The sequence below is a fragment of the Lissotriton vulgaris genome, chromosome 4_1 (genome assembly GCF_964263255.1).
Source record: "Lissotriton vulgaris chromosome 4_1, aLisVul1.2, whole genome shotgun sequence".
In the NCBI taxonomy this organism is placed as follows: Eukaryota; Metazoa; Chordata; class Amphibia; order Caudata; family Salamandridae; genus Lissotriton; species Lissotriton vulgaris.
In genome coordinates, this window is record NC_141691.1 from 171,485,386 (window position 1) to 171,501,603 (window position 16,218).

The following is a 16,218-nucleotide window of genomic DNA, read 5'->3' on the forward strand; positions in this document are numbered from 1 at the left end:
TGGAGCCATTTAATGAGACCAGGGCCAGCAGCCAGTTAGGCGTTGCGGCATAAGAATTGGCTTCCATCAACTATGGCCTGGTCTTGGGGATGTTAGTTACCTGTGATAAAATGAGCACCACTTTTGCCAGACCACCACCTTTCCAAAAAAGTTTAGAAACATGGTTGGTGAGCAAAATAATAACGTGTGGTCTATCCGTCGGGGAACTTTTGATAAGAATCCTCTTCACAGGAAAAAAGGCATACAATGAATTTGAAAGCTGTTTTAAAAAATATGGCATTATACCCATGAACGTTTAGCCAGGTTTCATCAAAGCTAAAGGTTCCTGTGTTTCTGAGAACATCCAGCTCATCAGCACACACAAGACCAGATGTACAAAGGTTTTGAATCAGGCCGTTTTCGCCTGTAAAAAAGCTTTTCATAATGTACATTATGCAAAATGTGATTCAGTAACTCGTTAATGAATCGCAATTTGTATTTACAATTCAATAATTGGAAGAGGTGTGTTTAAAGCGTCCCTTCCAAATACTGAATCGCATTAGTATGTATTAATATTTAGCGACTGAATTCTGGTAGCAAAACATTAATACTTTTCCACCAGTTCTAAAGTGGTGGTAGCCCATTTACAAATGGGAAGAGGTCCCCGTAGAACTCCCTTCCCATTTAGAATATTTTTTTAAATATTCTTTAAGAGCAGGCAGTGGTCCCTCAGGCCACTGCCTACTCTCAAAAAACAAATCTTAAAAGTGTCATAAATGTTTTTAAATGCAATCCATTTTTATTTAAGGAAAACTGTCTTGCATTATTTAAAAAAAAAGAAAGACATTGGGCAGGATGTAGTGTACATACACCCCTCTTTCTTGTGTCCTCTCTCATCCTGTAATAAAAATAAGAAAGTGCACCTTTTCGGAATCACCTTCTCCAACTTTTACTCGAATCCCACCCCTCTTTTCATGAATGTCCCACACACATCACAATGGCGACGAGGCAGACTGGACTCAGCCTGTCAACACACTACAATGCAGTGATGATGCTATAATTAGTGAGAGTGCAGAAGTAGGTGAGGAAGCTGACCATCCACCCATGTTCACTGTGATATTTTTTGCTCTCCTGTCTATATTCCACCTATGCATTGAAGTTACATTAGGTTTAAGTAACCTTATGTTTGTGCGGCATTTTAACCTCCAACGTATCGACGTCTTTAGGGTATCTTTAACAATTTCTAAACCACATTGTTCAGTCGATGGTATATTGAATATTTATTTTGTATCTAGTGTTTCAGAATAGCAGAGAGAATTGCAACCTTCACACACCTGTTATTGTGAATATCGAATGAGTGTTAGAACAGGACGTGTCAACTGAATATAGATTTATTACACAACCCTGCTGCTCCCCGGAAGTATATTCAGCAAATATTAATATTATTGAAAGCCCTACCTCTGATATACAAAGTGACAGCTGCGTTTCAGAAAGTAAACAATGGAACCCTTAAGGAGTGAAGGTCACTGAGTTACCACTGAGCCACCCACCATCCCCTTCATACAGTCTTTAAATATGAAGAACCATACATTTATTTCATTATTTCTTGATTTGTTCTGATCCTATTAAAATCTTTGCTTCCATCACACTTCAGAATTATAACTGCTGAATGTGTACGGTACTTTTACAGGTATTTACATTTTGTTATGTGTTAGGAAAAAATGACATCCTTCGGCCTTTCATTTTCTTTCACACTTCATGTATCCTAGCCTGAATGTCACTTTACTTTTGTTTCTCTGACTGCAAAGTAAAAGCCGGTTGTGAACACTAGTCCCTTTATTAACAAATAAACAGCAGAAGATATGACTGACGTTTAACCTCTGTCTTTGAAGCGCAGCAATAGTGAGTGGATAAATACAGAATTTAAAGACATCTTTATTTTTTTTGCTTGGACAGTGGCGACCCACTAAAATTCGGCTGACGGCCCACCAAAAATGGTTCACGACCCACCAAAACGCGGCTCACGACATTCTACAGTTTGGGAAACACTGCTCTAGCTCATTACAGACAATGTGTCCAGTTCTGAACTTTTAACTGACATATCATATTATATCATATACATTATTCTTATTAGTTCAGTGGAAGCAAAACAGGACTGCAAGACCCAGGATGTATTAGGCTACTACACTTCAGTCCAGGATTTGAAACTGTCTGTAATGACCTGGAGAGCGATGGTCATCCTACTTAGGGAGAAAATAAGGTCACTGCATTTAGGAGATGGACAATACAGCTTTAGTTACAGCTCCATGCTCATAACATTATAATACACACATATTTTTCCATATGCATGTGTGGGATAGTTACTACTAGCTTTTACTAGTAAAAACCTGACTCTGTATTTCCATGATGCACTCAAGTAAAATGAAAATGAAATTTCTTCAAATCCCACTGCACTCTAAATGAGACACTAAAGGATCCGAGCTAGAGGAGAGTGGTAACAGGTCATCCACCAAAAAAAGGAGGATGTACCATCCGCCCTTGTCTTTTGTACTCTTACTCATTTAGAGGACGCCATAGGGGGGTTATTCACCGTAGCGAACACCCGTGTGGCGGTCCTGATGCTTATGTGAATGGGGTCAGACAGGCTCCCCAATTTACAGTGGCCCATCCAATGCCATTTCCACCATTGTCCTCCTTTAGGTTTACAATCACCAATAAATATTGCTTAGAGTCCATAAATTCATAAAAGTACTTAGTTACACAATTCTGCTCAATAATATTATTTAATTACAAGGATGTTTAGATCAGTTTTACACAATAAGGGAGCAATTATTTGGGATTTGAGAAGTAAAGTATCATTTCTCTCCCTGATATTTTTACATTTTTGATGACAGAATTTTTTATTGAAGTGATTGCAATCTTATCTGCAGACAGTTTTAGCTGTCAGACATTCCTCCTGTATCTGGCAGCCTTCTTTAAATGGATTTCAGATCATTCAGACTACCACTGGTGTGTTCACATGTGCACGCATGGTGACCGTCTTGGAATTATTTTTTGTTTTAAAACATAAGAAATACCATTCCGTATGCATGCACAACAGCCGGATGGGGAGAATATACAAAGATTGACAAAGACAATAGGTGACATTATTGGCCTTGCCAGTTCTTTGTTATTTAGTTAACACTTTTGTTTAGCCCTCTTTCGATGATGTGGAATTGAATTACTGATGTGAATTGATCAAGGAAGTAATTTTATGGCATATATTTTTCTAATGGGAGGAATGATCTGTTAACTAGAAGGAGCTTGTTGAAGCCAGATATTGTCCTTCAACTGCATCTGCAACCAGTCAAGTTCATGTTCAAATTAACAATACAGCAAAATTATCCTGATGAAAAGAATTGTAGATAAGCCACAAGTGTGTCACAGTGACATTAAAAGTAATTGACTTTTACTGCAGACAAATTTAAGATGTGCCATGGACTAATTTATTGCACCCAATCTGCCTTTATGTTTCAGAGCATTTCTGCCATCAATGGAGTGGATCACCGCGGAGTAATGAATTTGTCAATTAAATACATCCCACCAGGAAGCTTAGGTAAAAACATGGTAAAATGAATGGCTTGCTAATTCCATTGCTTGTGACCATGTTGAGGCTAATTAAACTGTAGCAGATAATAACTTTTAATATTAGCATATATGCATAATTACCATGTCCTACACTAGAGTTTTTAAATGTGAAGAACATTACAGCGCACAATTTTACATCTTGCACATTATAGGTTTGAACTTTTAAAATATAAACCAGTCATCATCTTTGGAAGCAGTATATACATTCTTACATCAAGTACACATATACATATAGATATATATTTACATTGATGTCAGAATTTATATACAGATTCCAAACATTTATAGATAGATATATATATCCAAAGTTTATATACGTATAAATAAATACACGTCTATATATATATATATATATATATATATAGACATATAACATATACATATTATAAATACGCATGAGCACACATATATTTATAAAAATACAGTTTTCTGCTTTGCCAATAACTTTGGCGCTGTTTTCTAACTCTGCATATACTTTCCCAAACAACGTTTATCCACCTCTGGGAAGTTTCTGACAAGCGGGGCTCAAAAAGAATGGGGAGTCCCAATATATTGATTACTTCTATTAATTTCCATAGGAATCTTTGCTGCCTGATAGAGACTTACTCCAAATTTGGCAAAAAGTTAGAATATTATTCAGAAAACATGCTTTTCAATATTTGGTGTAAATCCATTCGGCCGTTTTCAAGAAATGTGTGTTTAAAGAGGTGCTTGGGGTGGTCAGGAAGGAGTTAAAAAGTGAAATATATCTGGGCGATTGGTCTCACGGTAGTTCCCCAGTACTGACATTTTTAAAAATAGGGCCCTCTGATTGGCCAAGAGAGCTTTTTCTTCTGTCAAGTATTTCGGTACCGCGGGATCTAGACTGGTCCAATGGTGCGGAGCAATCTGATTTGTTGAATGCAACTGAGAGAAAAATATTGCAGCTGCCATTACAGCACTTGGGAAATTTGTCCTCGTGTCCTAAATGTATTTCTAAAAAGTAGTATAAAAGGGCACCGGGGGGACACCCTGACCCTGTGGCACTAGTTTTTTATGTGTATTGGTATGGTGCACAACTCACTTAAGAAGGTATTGTGGCAGTAGTGGGGGGACTCAAAGTGACTAAGGGGCAAAACATGCAATAGAAAATGTGTGGGTGCCATGAATACCGCAGTACTCCTGCAGGACCCAGTGGATGCCTCCGGAGAGGTTCTGCTGTGCTCCCATGCAACCCGCTGCTCAAGTCTCACCTCCATGGCACTCTGGTACCGTGTAAGCGGTACTAGGAAAGTGAAGTACTGCAGTAACCACAAAAGCATTTTGAAGATTCATAATAAATTAAATGCGGTTTGGGGGTCTGCCGGGGCATTGGATTCCATGGAAGGTTGGGGGTGGCCTTTGCCAGGACCCATGCCCTGTGGCCAACTGCCCGTGTGCTGGGGGGGTTGACTGCCCACAGGTAGTATGGTTCAAGCTCTATCCAGAGCCCACGGCCTATGGCAAACCGCTGCTGTGCACAGTCGAAGGCCATGTGCAGGGGGAGTTGGTCACCCGTAGGGGTTGAGTGTAGGACTTTACCAGAGACCTTGGCCCGCAGTCAACCACCAGATACGCACGGTCAAAGGTTGTGTGCAGCTGGGGTACTGCTGCCCTCATGAGAACTGGCCGGGTGAGGTCCTGTGGCCAATCCCCCACTGTACACATGTGAAAGCCATATTCAACTGGGTTGACTGCTGCAACAGGTTCATTCCTGGTCAGATGCAATGCCCTCCTTCCAACCCACCCTCCCCAGCTCCACTGCACAGGGCCAAAAGCTGTACTTAATGGAGAGTTGGATGAATGTGATCACAAAGCCACAGAAATGTACTGTACAATCAACGGGTAAAGTGGCATTTTTGTTAGGCATGGTAATAAGATCTTACCTTGTGTTAAAAAAGCCCCAGAAAGTAATGAATAAAATAAAGATTAAAGTGCCATTATAGCTAGGTATGGTAAAAGCTTAGCTTACATTAAATAAAAACCCTAGAAATTCACTGAAAAAAAGGTTAAATGACTCTACAGTTAGGTGTTAACATAGCATAAAAAAAGAATGTTAAAAAAACACTGAAGTGGAACAGGGATAATCTACTGAGCTAACTGTAGCTTGTGCCCCTTCAAGCACTGCCTATCACCTCCCAAATTACATAACTCATAACATGTTAAACAACATCATTGAGGTTTTTTTAACGTAAGATAAGATCTTACTACAATACATAACTATAACGTCACTGTAACCTTTATATTTTTTAAGTGATATATAGGTTTATTAGAGATTTTTGTGAAGTACTGCAAACCACAACCAGGTGACCTGAGAGTGCCTTTAGAAATGGGTAGATAGTAACTTTGGCAGACATCATAGGTAACCATAGGAACCAAATCCAAGTAAAGAGGTAACAGATAATAACGTTTTGGAAAGAGGTCACAGTCAAATTGACCAGGGGAGGCTACCATGGGATTTTTGTAGGTGCATAATCAGCAGGACCTACTGGCCTTGGCTTCATTTATTGGGGCATTGGATACCCTTGGCTTTATACTTAACTAACATAGTCCTTTGAAATTTTGTATTTCACAGAGATTACAGCAGTTTGCAGAATTTCCATTCGCAAACACATACAAGACCTGGGTCACAAAATGTCTGCAGTTTCAAAGATTAGAGTATGTTTCTACACACCTGGCTTCACTAACCCTACATTTGTGTAATACCTATAGATTCAGAAAAACACAAGAGTATCGATATAAAACAAATTTTGTATTTTTGTTTGTCTTTTTATATTTATGTGAAAAATGATTTTCCATGTGAATGCCTCCCTTCTCAGGCACCTTCTTAAGAAATGGGGGTGTTTCACTTACTTTCCCTTACATACTGCACCACTTCCAGCCATACCCTTAGATGTTCATAGAATGGGAAAGGCAGAGCAAATGTATGTCAGTATGGACAAAAGTTCAAAGGAGTGGGCGTACACGTCATTTTCAATGCCACCCCAAAACTCTTTAGAAGGATCTTTTCCTTCAAGTGACTTACGACTCAAAAAAACTGTATACACATGTTGGAACTGTCATTTATTTCCACAAAAAAGAAAGAGCTTTTGTCTTTGTGAATCAGGATCAGTGCTTTGTGTGCACTATTAAGGTGGTATATGTTTCAACTACTGAAGTTTGCCTTGGTCCCATTTCAGTTTATCAGTGACTTTAAGCTGCGGTTGACACTGTAACCTGTTTGGCTATTCTATGCCTTTAAGATCTAGGGTATACAATCAATCAATCAATCATGTCATTTATATCGCGCACTACTCACCCGGAAGGGTCTCAAGGCGCGTGGGGAGGGGGGTCTGCTACTGCTCGAACAGCCAGGTCTTGAGCTGTTTCCTGAAGGCGAGGTGGTCCTGGGTCAGCCGCAGGTGGACGGGCAGGGAGTTCCATGTCTTAGCCGCTAAGTAGGAGAAGGATCTTCCTCTGGCGATGGCTCTCTGGATGCGAGGCACGACGGCGAGGGCGAGGTTCGCCGATCGCAGCTGGTGGGTGGGCGTGTAGAAGGTCAGGCGGTCGTTGAGGTACCTAGGGCCCAGGTCGTGGAGGGATTTGTGTGCGTGGATGAGGAGTCTGAACGTGATCCTCTTGTTGACAGGGAGCCAGTGTAGGTCTCTCAGGTGGCTCGAGATGTGGCTGCGTCGGGGGACGTCCAGGATGAGTCGGGCGGAGGCGTTCTGGATGCGCTGGAGTCTCTTCTGAAGCTTGGCTGTTGTTCCGGCACAGAGGGTGTTTCCATAGTCCAGTCTGCTGGTGATGAGGGCCTGGGTGACCGTCTTCCTTGTCTCGGTGGGAATCCATTGGAAGATCTTGTGGAGCAAGCGGAGTGTGTGGAAGCAAGATGAGGAGACGGCGTTGACTTGCCTGGTCATCGATAGGGAGGAGTCCAGGATGATGCCCAAGTTGCGTGCGTGGTCTGTTGGTTTGAGTGCGGTGCCTAGGGCTGGGGGCCACCAGGAGTCGTCCCATGCGGAGGGCGATGTTCCCAGGATGAGGACTTCTGTCTTGTCCGTGTTCAACTTTAGGCGGCTGCTGTTCATCCATTCAGCGACGTCTTTCATCCCTTCGTGAAGGTTCGCTTTGGCGGTGTCGGGGTTTTTGGTGAGGGAGAGGATCAGCTGGGTGTCATCGGCGTAGGAAATGATGTTCAGGTTGTGGTTGCGAGCGATGGCAGCTAGTGGTTTCATGTAGATGTTGAAGAGAGTGGGGCTGAGCGATGATCCTTGTGGGACGTCGCAGATGACTTCGGTGGCCTCCGGGCGGAACGGCGGGAGGCGTACTCTCTGTGTTCTTCCGGAGAGGAATGAGGTGATCCAGTCCAGGGCCTTCCCCTGGATGCCGGTGTCGTTGAGTCGTTGGACTAGGGTGCGGTGGCAAACAGTATCGAATGCAGCGGAGAGGTCAAGGAGGATGAGTGCCGCTGTTTCACCTTTGTCCAGCAGGGCTCGGATGTCGTCAGTGGCTGCGATGAGGGCAGTCTCGGTGCTGTGATTGGCTCTGAATCCGGACTGCGATGGGTCGAGGGATCCGTTCGTCTCAAGGAAGGCGGCCAGTTGCTTGTTGACGACCTTTTCGATGACTTTGGCCGGGAAGGGAAGGAGCGAGATGGGGCGGAAGTTCTTGAGGTTGGTCGGGTCCGCTGTTGGTTTCTTCAGTAGTGCGCTGAGCTCGGCGTGCTTCCAGCTCTCAGGGAAGGTGGCTGTGTTGAAGGAGGTGTTGATGATGTCTCGGAGATGGAGTGCGATGGTGGGGGCCGATTGTAACCTCGTATGGTTTATTTTCCTATCACAATCTTTGACACTCATGCACCTACCTCCACCTATGGAGTGTGTGTTTTGATATTCAGATGATCCTACCAGTCTTGTCTATCATAGATAGGTATGAAACAAAAAGCCCTATTCAGCCTGCATGATATAATTCTCAAACTCTGTAACTAATGGGGCCACACATCATATTGGCTCACCAGAAAGAATTTTAATATATATATTACTGTGTTACAGGTCCTGCCATGCCTTAGAATATAAACATAAATGTGTACAGACTCATCCACATAGAGAAATATGTGAGAAGGCCAGGAAAGTACCTCACGGACATAACACCCGAGGGGGTTCCCGGTTTGTTAATTACCGGTATACCCACTTCTCATCATCGGCTACTTTCCTGGCTAGGAGGATGAAACAAGTGCAGAGGAGATGTGCACCAGAAAGAATAGAGAAGAAGACAGACAAGGAGTGTACAGATACACTTCCTAGTGGGACAGACAAAAGTGTTTAAAGCAGAAGTACCCACACCCAACAAACAACAAAATAAAAATGTGAAGTTTGGCTGGCTGAGTCGATTTTATTCTGGTGCTGCCAAACTCCACGTTTAAAAGTGGTTCAATTAATACCATACATTTTTATGACTGGACCGACATGTTTCATTGCCTTGTCATTGGCAACTTCGTCAGGGCAAATAGTTGGGTCTCTATTCACAATCCTCCACCTTTCATATGAGGACCTTATGCTCGAATATGGTGGTCGTACCATTGAGCATCAATAGACGGCGTGTCACAGATCACGAATCCGTCTTGGAAACTCCGAGGTGTGAGTTACCGCTGCCGAGTCCCCTCGGTAAGTGGGGGGCTGCCCTATATAGCCTTTCTCCCCCTGACATCCCTTTTTGAATAACTATCATAGATAGGTGCCTACTCTGAAAGAGGGTATCTTGGCAAACGTTTTGTAACATCATTATGGGTTACCAGATGTAAAAACTATGTAAAAAGGTTAGGTGTTAGTTTGTTGGTAGTTTTGAGACTCAAGATGATTTTAAATGTCTTTTTTACAACTGAACATTTGATATGCCATTCCGCATAACAGCTCCGCATTGAAGTCTAAAGTTTGGCCTGTTCATTGAGATTGTGCCCTACGCACACAAGAACAATCAGCTTACCAATTGTAGTTGCATGGATAAAAGCCTATATATTTTTTGTCTATAAGGCTATTGACAAACCTGAGATATACCAAACTCAGTTCCATTTGTGCCATTTACTGATAGCAGAGGCTGCTTATATCTCTACAGTACGACAGATTGATTTTTTAGATGAAATACAATAACATAAAACCTTCTTCCGATTCAGTACCACACCTCCCGCCCATCTCCAAGACTCCAACAAATCACAGAGGGACATGGCTCGCGAGGACACGGCCTTCCGCGCAGTTGCCAAACCATAATATTCCCACCATTTGCCCCGTATTTTATAAACCTTTTGAGGACTTCCTCTAGCAATGTAAATTGGCTCCTCCTGCTTGGCACACCAATCAATGCCAGATTTCCACTCCACCAACTCCCAGGGCTGTTGAGATTTCCATTCATGTGCTATGTCACTCTTAGAAACCAGTGTTACTAGACCAACCAGCATCCGATTACCTCTTGCGCCCCAAACTCATCCATAAGACCTGGCATCAGTTCAGTGGGTCTATCTAGGATCCTAGCCCAGGATTGGCCATTCGGCCAGTAACACACAATCACCGGGCACTGCCACACAACATGAAAGATAATAGTCGCTGGGAAGGAACATCGGGTACAGTTCTTATTGGGGAGAAGGCCTGCATGCCAGAGTATTTTTGGCGACATGTAGGTTAAGTGCAAGTAATTTAGTCATATCATCCCAAGCTGTGCTGAAATAGTGACTACCCAGGGGAGGGGGGCATGCATGCCTCCCGCCATTCCGTGCCTTTATGTCACCCACCCACTGCTTTGCCAAAACTGCTCCAGTGCCTCAGGAGCATTACTCAATTACTAATTTTCTCCTCCCTCAATCAAAAACCCAGTTTCTCACAGATGGTGTAAATTATCTCAGGGACATTGACCTAAAAGAGACTTGATAATCATCTGGGTCAGTAGGAGGCCCTATACCTATTCATGTTATATGATATTGATTATCTGTTCTGTGAAATGACCATGCCACCAGTGCTGGTGCCTCTATATCGAAACAATACATCCGGTGGTGACTTAAGCCTACTGTGCAAATAACAGTTCTTATACACCATACAAATAACATGTAATATGTAACATGTTTTCATAGAACATAAATTAAATAAAAGACTTGAAAAGAGAAATTCATCTTTAGACCCACCCTGGTCATAGTCATTGAATCGGTCAGCAACTGGGCAAGCTATGCAGCCAACCACAGTGGCTCACCTAATGGGGGCTCGTGGTCCCTAGGCATTCAACCCTCACATTGGTGCTCCTGAGTTGCTCACTAGTGCCTTTCCTAAAAGAACACATACTGCTGTATCCTTCTCAAGAGCCTAGAGTGCCTTCCAATTCTCTACAGCTCCAAAGAAGATTGATGCTACAGATTTGTCTCGTTGACTGAATTTATTCTTATCTCAAGGAATGTCAATGGCCTTCTGGATTTTATCAAACGCATGGTGGCCCTCAGATTCCATAAACGTCACCGACCAGACATTGTTATGTTAATTAAATGTATAAATTATATAGCTGCCCCAGCAACCGGCTTCCCAGTGCTACACACCGAACCAGAGTACCACACCAAGAGAGCAGCAAAGGGGGGCCAGGACCTCCTAATAGATGAAAAGCCAGGTTTTGAGCTTTTTCCTGAAATCAAGATGATTCTGGGAAAAGGCTAGAAAGGCAAACTGTTCCAAATGGTTGGAGCTAAAACTCGAAAGGAGCGACCACCTGCTCATTTCCTATAGAACCATGTAGTTGCCTCCAAATTTAGCTTGGCAGAGCGGAGTGCTATTTTAGGACAATAAGGTTGCATTAGTTCAGACAAGTTGGGAGAACCTGGAGCATTCATAATCCTATGTGCCATACTAAGGGCTTCTAATTGAATTTGGCTCTCCAACGGCAGCCAATGGAGCTTGCGAAGAAGCCACAAAGCAGAGCATAACATAGGGAGGGAAAACAGCAATTTGGCCGCTGCGTATTGGACCCACTGTAACCTCTTTAGGATCGATTTCTTGTAACCTAGATAGAGAGTGTTGTAGTAGTCTAGCTGAATTAGAATGAGAGATTGGATAATCATCGGACGAATGCGTGGTTCAAATAGGCCAATGTTAGGTTTAAGCAGTGCTTAATTTGAGAAACAATAAGTGACAGGGCTCCCGTCAGGAGGCCCTGCAGCTTGCACCACACATTACCCCAGTCATTCTGCCAATGATAGGAACGGCACATCCATTAACCATCACAGTCCTGCAAGTGTGACAATTCGGACTATGTTTTGCCCCAAATCTATAATAAAGGCTTGGGCAGCAGGTAATCATCATTTTAATGTATATTGAATTGATAAAGGAGCGTTGCTGTATTCATCTCTAAATTAGCCTGACAATGCCACCTTGTGGCAAGCTGTCACATGTGCTGGTGTTGACAATTAAGTGCTGGTAGCAAGCACCGGAAACCACAGGCTCAAATTAACCACTGGTTTTCAGTCTTCTCATAAGACCAAAACAAGTGCCTGCCAGAGTGGTTAATTGCTTCTTGAGACTGAGGGAGTTGTCCACTCACGCCCCCAGGTTTTCACAAATAATTTGAGTGAAGGAGGGGGCTCCAGGCTGTGTAGCCACCAAAGATCTCCCCACAAATTAGTGTGTTTACTGAACAGCAGGATCTCTGTTTTACTGGGATTTAATTTTAGACAATTGTCATGCATCCAACCAGCTACTGACTGCATATAGCTCTGAAATTTAATAATGTCCTGAGATGTGCCAGCAGAAAAAGAGAAGGTCAATTGGGTATCATCTGAGTAAAAGACAGTAGAGACCCCAAGGTATTTCACTATATCTGCCAAAGGTCTGACATATAGATTGAATAGAGTGGGGCTCATTGAAGAGCCCTGAGGTACCCCATGTTCCAAACGTCTGGAAGACACAGGGTGGGGGTAGACCTGGAAAGAACGATGGTTAAGGAAGCATTAAAACCAGGGCAGCTTTGTACCCAGTATGCCTCTATTGATATTGTAAAGGCATTGTAAGAGCACTGTATGTGAGACAGTGTCAAAGGTGGTGCTCAAATCTAAGAGAATAAGAGCTGCAGAACTGCCTTCATCCACCACTCCATGAAGCGTCTCTGGCACTGACTGGAGAGCAGATTCTGAGATATGGTGGGACCTGAAGCAATTTTGAAAGGTGTCTAAAATGCAATTGGCTTCTAAAACTCCTTCAGGAATTTGTTAATGCGTTTTTCTACCCCCTTGGCTAGAACAGACAGCAGGGAAACAGAGCAGTAGCTGCTAAGGCTGGTAGGGTTGAGGGATGACTTTTTCAGGAGGGGAATTACTTTTGCCTGCATTCATGCCTGGGGAACCAAGGCTGAGGACAGTGTAAGATTGGCTATCTCAAGAAGCGGGAAAACAGCTCCTGCAGTTTTAGGATTGTGTCCGGTTTAAGGGGTTCACCTGGTGATCTTGATTTCACTGCGGTGTATAGAGTGAAAAAAGAGGGCAGGTCCAGAAGGGGTAGTTTGTTAGAAACTGGCCCCGGCAGAGCTCTCTCTGGTCATTTAGGACTTGGATCATCAACAGCAGTAGCTGTAGGCTGAAAACTGGGCATCAATAGCATAAACCTTTTCCTCTAGGAAACCTACAATTTTATTACTGTGAGTCATTAGATTCCTCCACCAGCTCAGTCATTGGAGTTGTTGTTAGACTAATAACAATGGGATAGATTTCCTTGGGAGGGTTCTTGCTGTTTGACAATTTAATTGAAAGAACTCTGCTCTGGTTGTTCTTATCAGTTCATGATAAGCTTTGAGTACATTCATGTAAAATACCTTTGCCCCAGTGTTGTATGATTTTCTCCAGGTGCACCCGAGCGCTTTGCAGCTCCTTTTCTCAGGGATTAGCATTTCATTGAACAAGGAGTAGAGGGCCTACTCCTGTCCTTGACTTGTTAGAAAGGTATGAACTTGTTGATGGCCGAAGTGATCCATACCTTCATATCCACATCGGCGGGAGTCTACATTAGGATGCAGCTGGGAGAATTAAACAATGTAGCTGCCAAATTCCATTATATTCAATTTATGCCATGGGATTTTAACTCCAAAAGAGCTTGCGGAGAAGGGTTTATGCCCAGTTACTCAGAGAGACATATAAATCAGGTGGTCTGTCCAGGCCAGAGGTCTCAGAGAGGCCACCTGTAGGATTTGGAGGTTTGAAAAAAACGGATCAAAGCAGTGACCAGCTATGTGTTGTGGGCCTCCCAATACCTGACTCATCTGTAGTGATGTCAGGTCATTCAGTAATTCATTAGCTCCAGTATCATTGAGTTTGTCAAAGTGCAGATTTAGGTCACCTATGATGGTAAAATTGGATGAGCGCTAAAGAAGCAACTTGATTGATCAAAGTAGTTCTAAAGTCATTAGACGGGCCTGCGGGTCTGTAGATTGGAAAACCCGAGAGGGTGAAATTCTTGCTCACAATGATCTGAAATAGAGCATTTTCACAAACTACAATAGGGCAGTTATTTGCAGCAGCTGCAATGTTCCAAAGTATTTTCAGTTGCCACATTCTCCAGCCTATAATTCAGAAGGAGCTATCTTAGTGTAGGATGACCAATACTTCTCCAGGTTGTTCTTGACTAAAACCTAGTATATTTGGGGATAGGTGGCTTAGTTTAGAACTGGAGCACAATGAAGGATTTGCCAAAATTGACATTTTTTGCTGCACCGCTCCCCCAGAATACTCTCCCTATTTAGTTCACTCAAATGTGGTGGACACACTGCCGGTGGAGCCTCTTCCATCTCAAATAATGATTGGATTTGATTCCAGACGTGTGTTGCAAACAAACCAAGCAACAATGCAGATAAAGAAGCAACTACTTTTTAAAAGTTCTAAAACAAGTTTAACAAGTAAGGCAAGTATTTGATAAGAAAAATTCAACAATAAGGAAAAAAACTGATAAGGAGTTAAAAAGTTATTCAAAAAGCATATTTCCATATGAAAAATTGAGGAAAGGTGATTGATTTCCAAATCTATCCGAACAATAGAAATGTTGAATGTTGAAAAAAGTGAACTTGTTGAAGACGTAATGGCATGTAGAACCTAAAAACACTACTGTTCAGTAAAAGCATGAGCACAGTATAATCCAGCTACGTCCTCAGCTTTCACCTTGTCAAGTTATTGTCTGTTACCATCTTTCCAAGCGCTTAGAGACCAGTAGGTGATTAGGCGCGATATAAAACTACAATAACAATAACAATAACAATGTAGGAAACTAGCAAGAAGGGGGAGCCCATTGAAAGCAGAGCAGCAAAGATCTTAAAGGAAAAGTAGAGTGTAGAAGGAAGCTTATCCTGATGGCTGACGCTTAATCCAAGTTTATTAGTTGTAGTGTGGAATATCGAGTATTGAGTAGGGAATATTGTGATGCCTTAATATTGTAGACCAATATATTAAGGACTAACATATCGAAAGCTAAGTGGATAAAGGGAAATATAGATTTACTATTCCTAACTCCACCTCTACAAATTGTGCTGATATGTATCACAAAACATATATGTAGAGTTAAATATAGAAAATCTATGCATATTTACCTTTCAGATGTTTTTGTCCTCAATATTTTGGCTGTAACATTAAGGTATAAGGATATCCCCTACTACCTATCCCCAACTCACACCGAGTCTATCAGAGGCACATTAGAGCTTCCATCAGTAATTTATTTAATTCTGGTTTCCTGGAAGGCAGGAGGCTTACCTGCTTATTATTAATTTACAATGGCAAGAGCATGTTCCTTCTCGAGAAGGAGGATTTCCTGTTCTAATTTGTTGTAGTTGCACTTTTATTCCCTATAGTCTCCCACCTCCCTGGCGTCGATGTAGCCTCTTATGATAGACTTGTAGGCATCCCAAAGTGTAACTGTACTTTCAGTCATCTCCATGGTGCCAGTGGAGTAATTGTTTGTTGCTTGTAAGAGATCATCTGTTACTTTCAGGTCAGTTAGGCGCCATGTTTCCCGAACCGGGTCTGCAAATAATTTCCGAATAATGAGTGCAACTTTGTCACCAGGGGGTAGGATTGAAGATTCCCCTGGCAGCGCATTTGGCATCTGTGAATCTGTTAGTAGTATTACGTGTTGTGGAGTAGTCTGTCCTCGTTTAACAATTGTGGTCCCCAAATTAATAAGTAAAGCACTGCTCAATTCCATGCAGGTCCCTCCATCTGTGAATGATTACCATTTCATGTGTGAACCCAGCCTATATAATGTATCTAACCCAAATGGTGTTTTGAATTGGCTTTGTCCGCACCTGGGTCCATGAATAAAATAAAGATTCCACTTACTAATGTCAGTGCATCCAGGAACTATTACAACATGGCTCCAAACGTCTGTAGTGCATTGCCTTGGAGATATGTAAAAAAAATTGGCTAAGTGTAGTCTCTTCCCCTCCCTGGGCACTTCAAAGCTGCATATTGTTCCATACCATACCTCTTATTCCTGGGTGGAAACTGATTGATTGTGTAACTAGTATGGCAAACTTTCCTAGACACGATGGTGTATCCTGTGTGGAGAAATTGCCTGTATTCCTCCCTCCCAATGAACTGGAATTGTTTTAAGTTTCAAA

General features: G+C 42.5%; 1 protein-coding gene across 10 annotated transcripts in view; it reads left to right on the forward strand.

Moving 5' to 3' along the window:
- Window positions 1-16,218, forward strand: part of LOC147718541 (synaptotagmin-like protein 2) — a 684,078-nt gene that overhangs the window by 605,931 nt on the left and 61,929 nt on the right. For all 10 annotated transcript variants that reach the window (XM_086918473.1, XM_086918472.1, XM_086918471.1 and 7 more), the window contains one exon: window positions 3,496-3,574. In XM_086918473.1, the coding sequence (XP_086774599.1) occupies window positions 3,496-3,574 (79 nt within the window). The remainder of the gene's footprint in view (window positions 1-3,495; window positions 3,575-16,218) is intronic.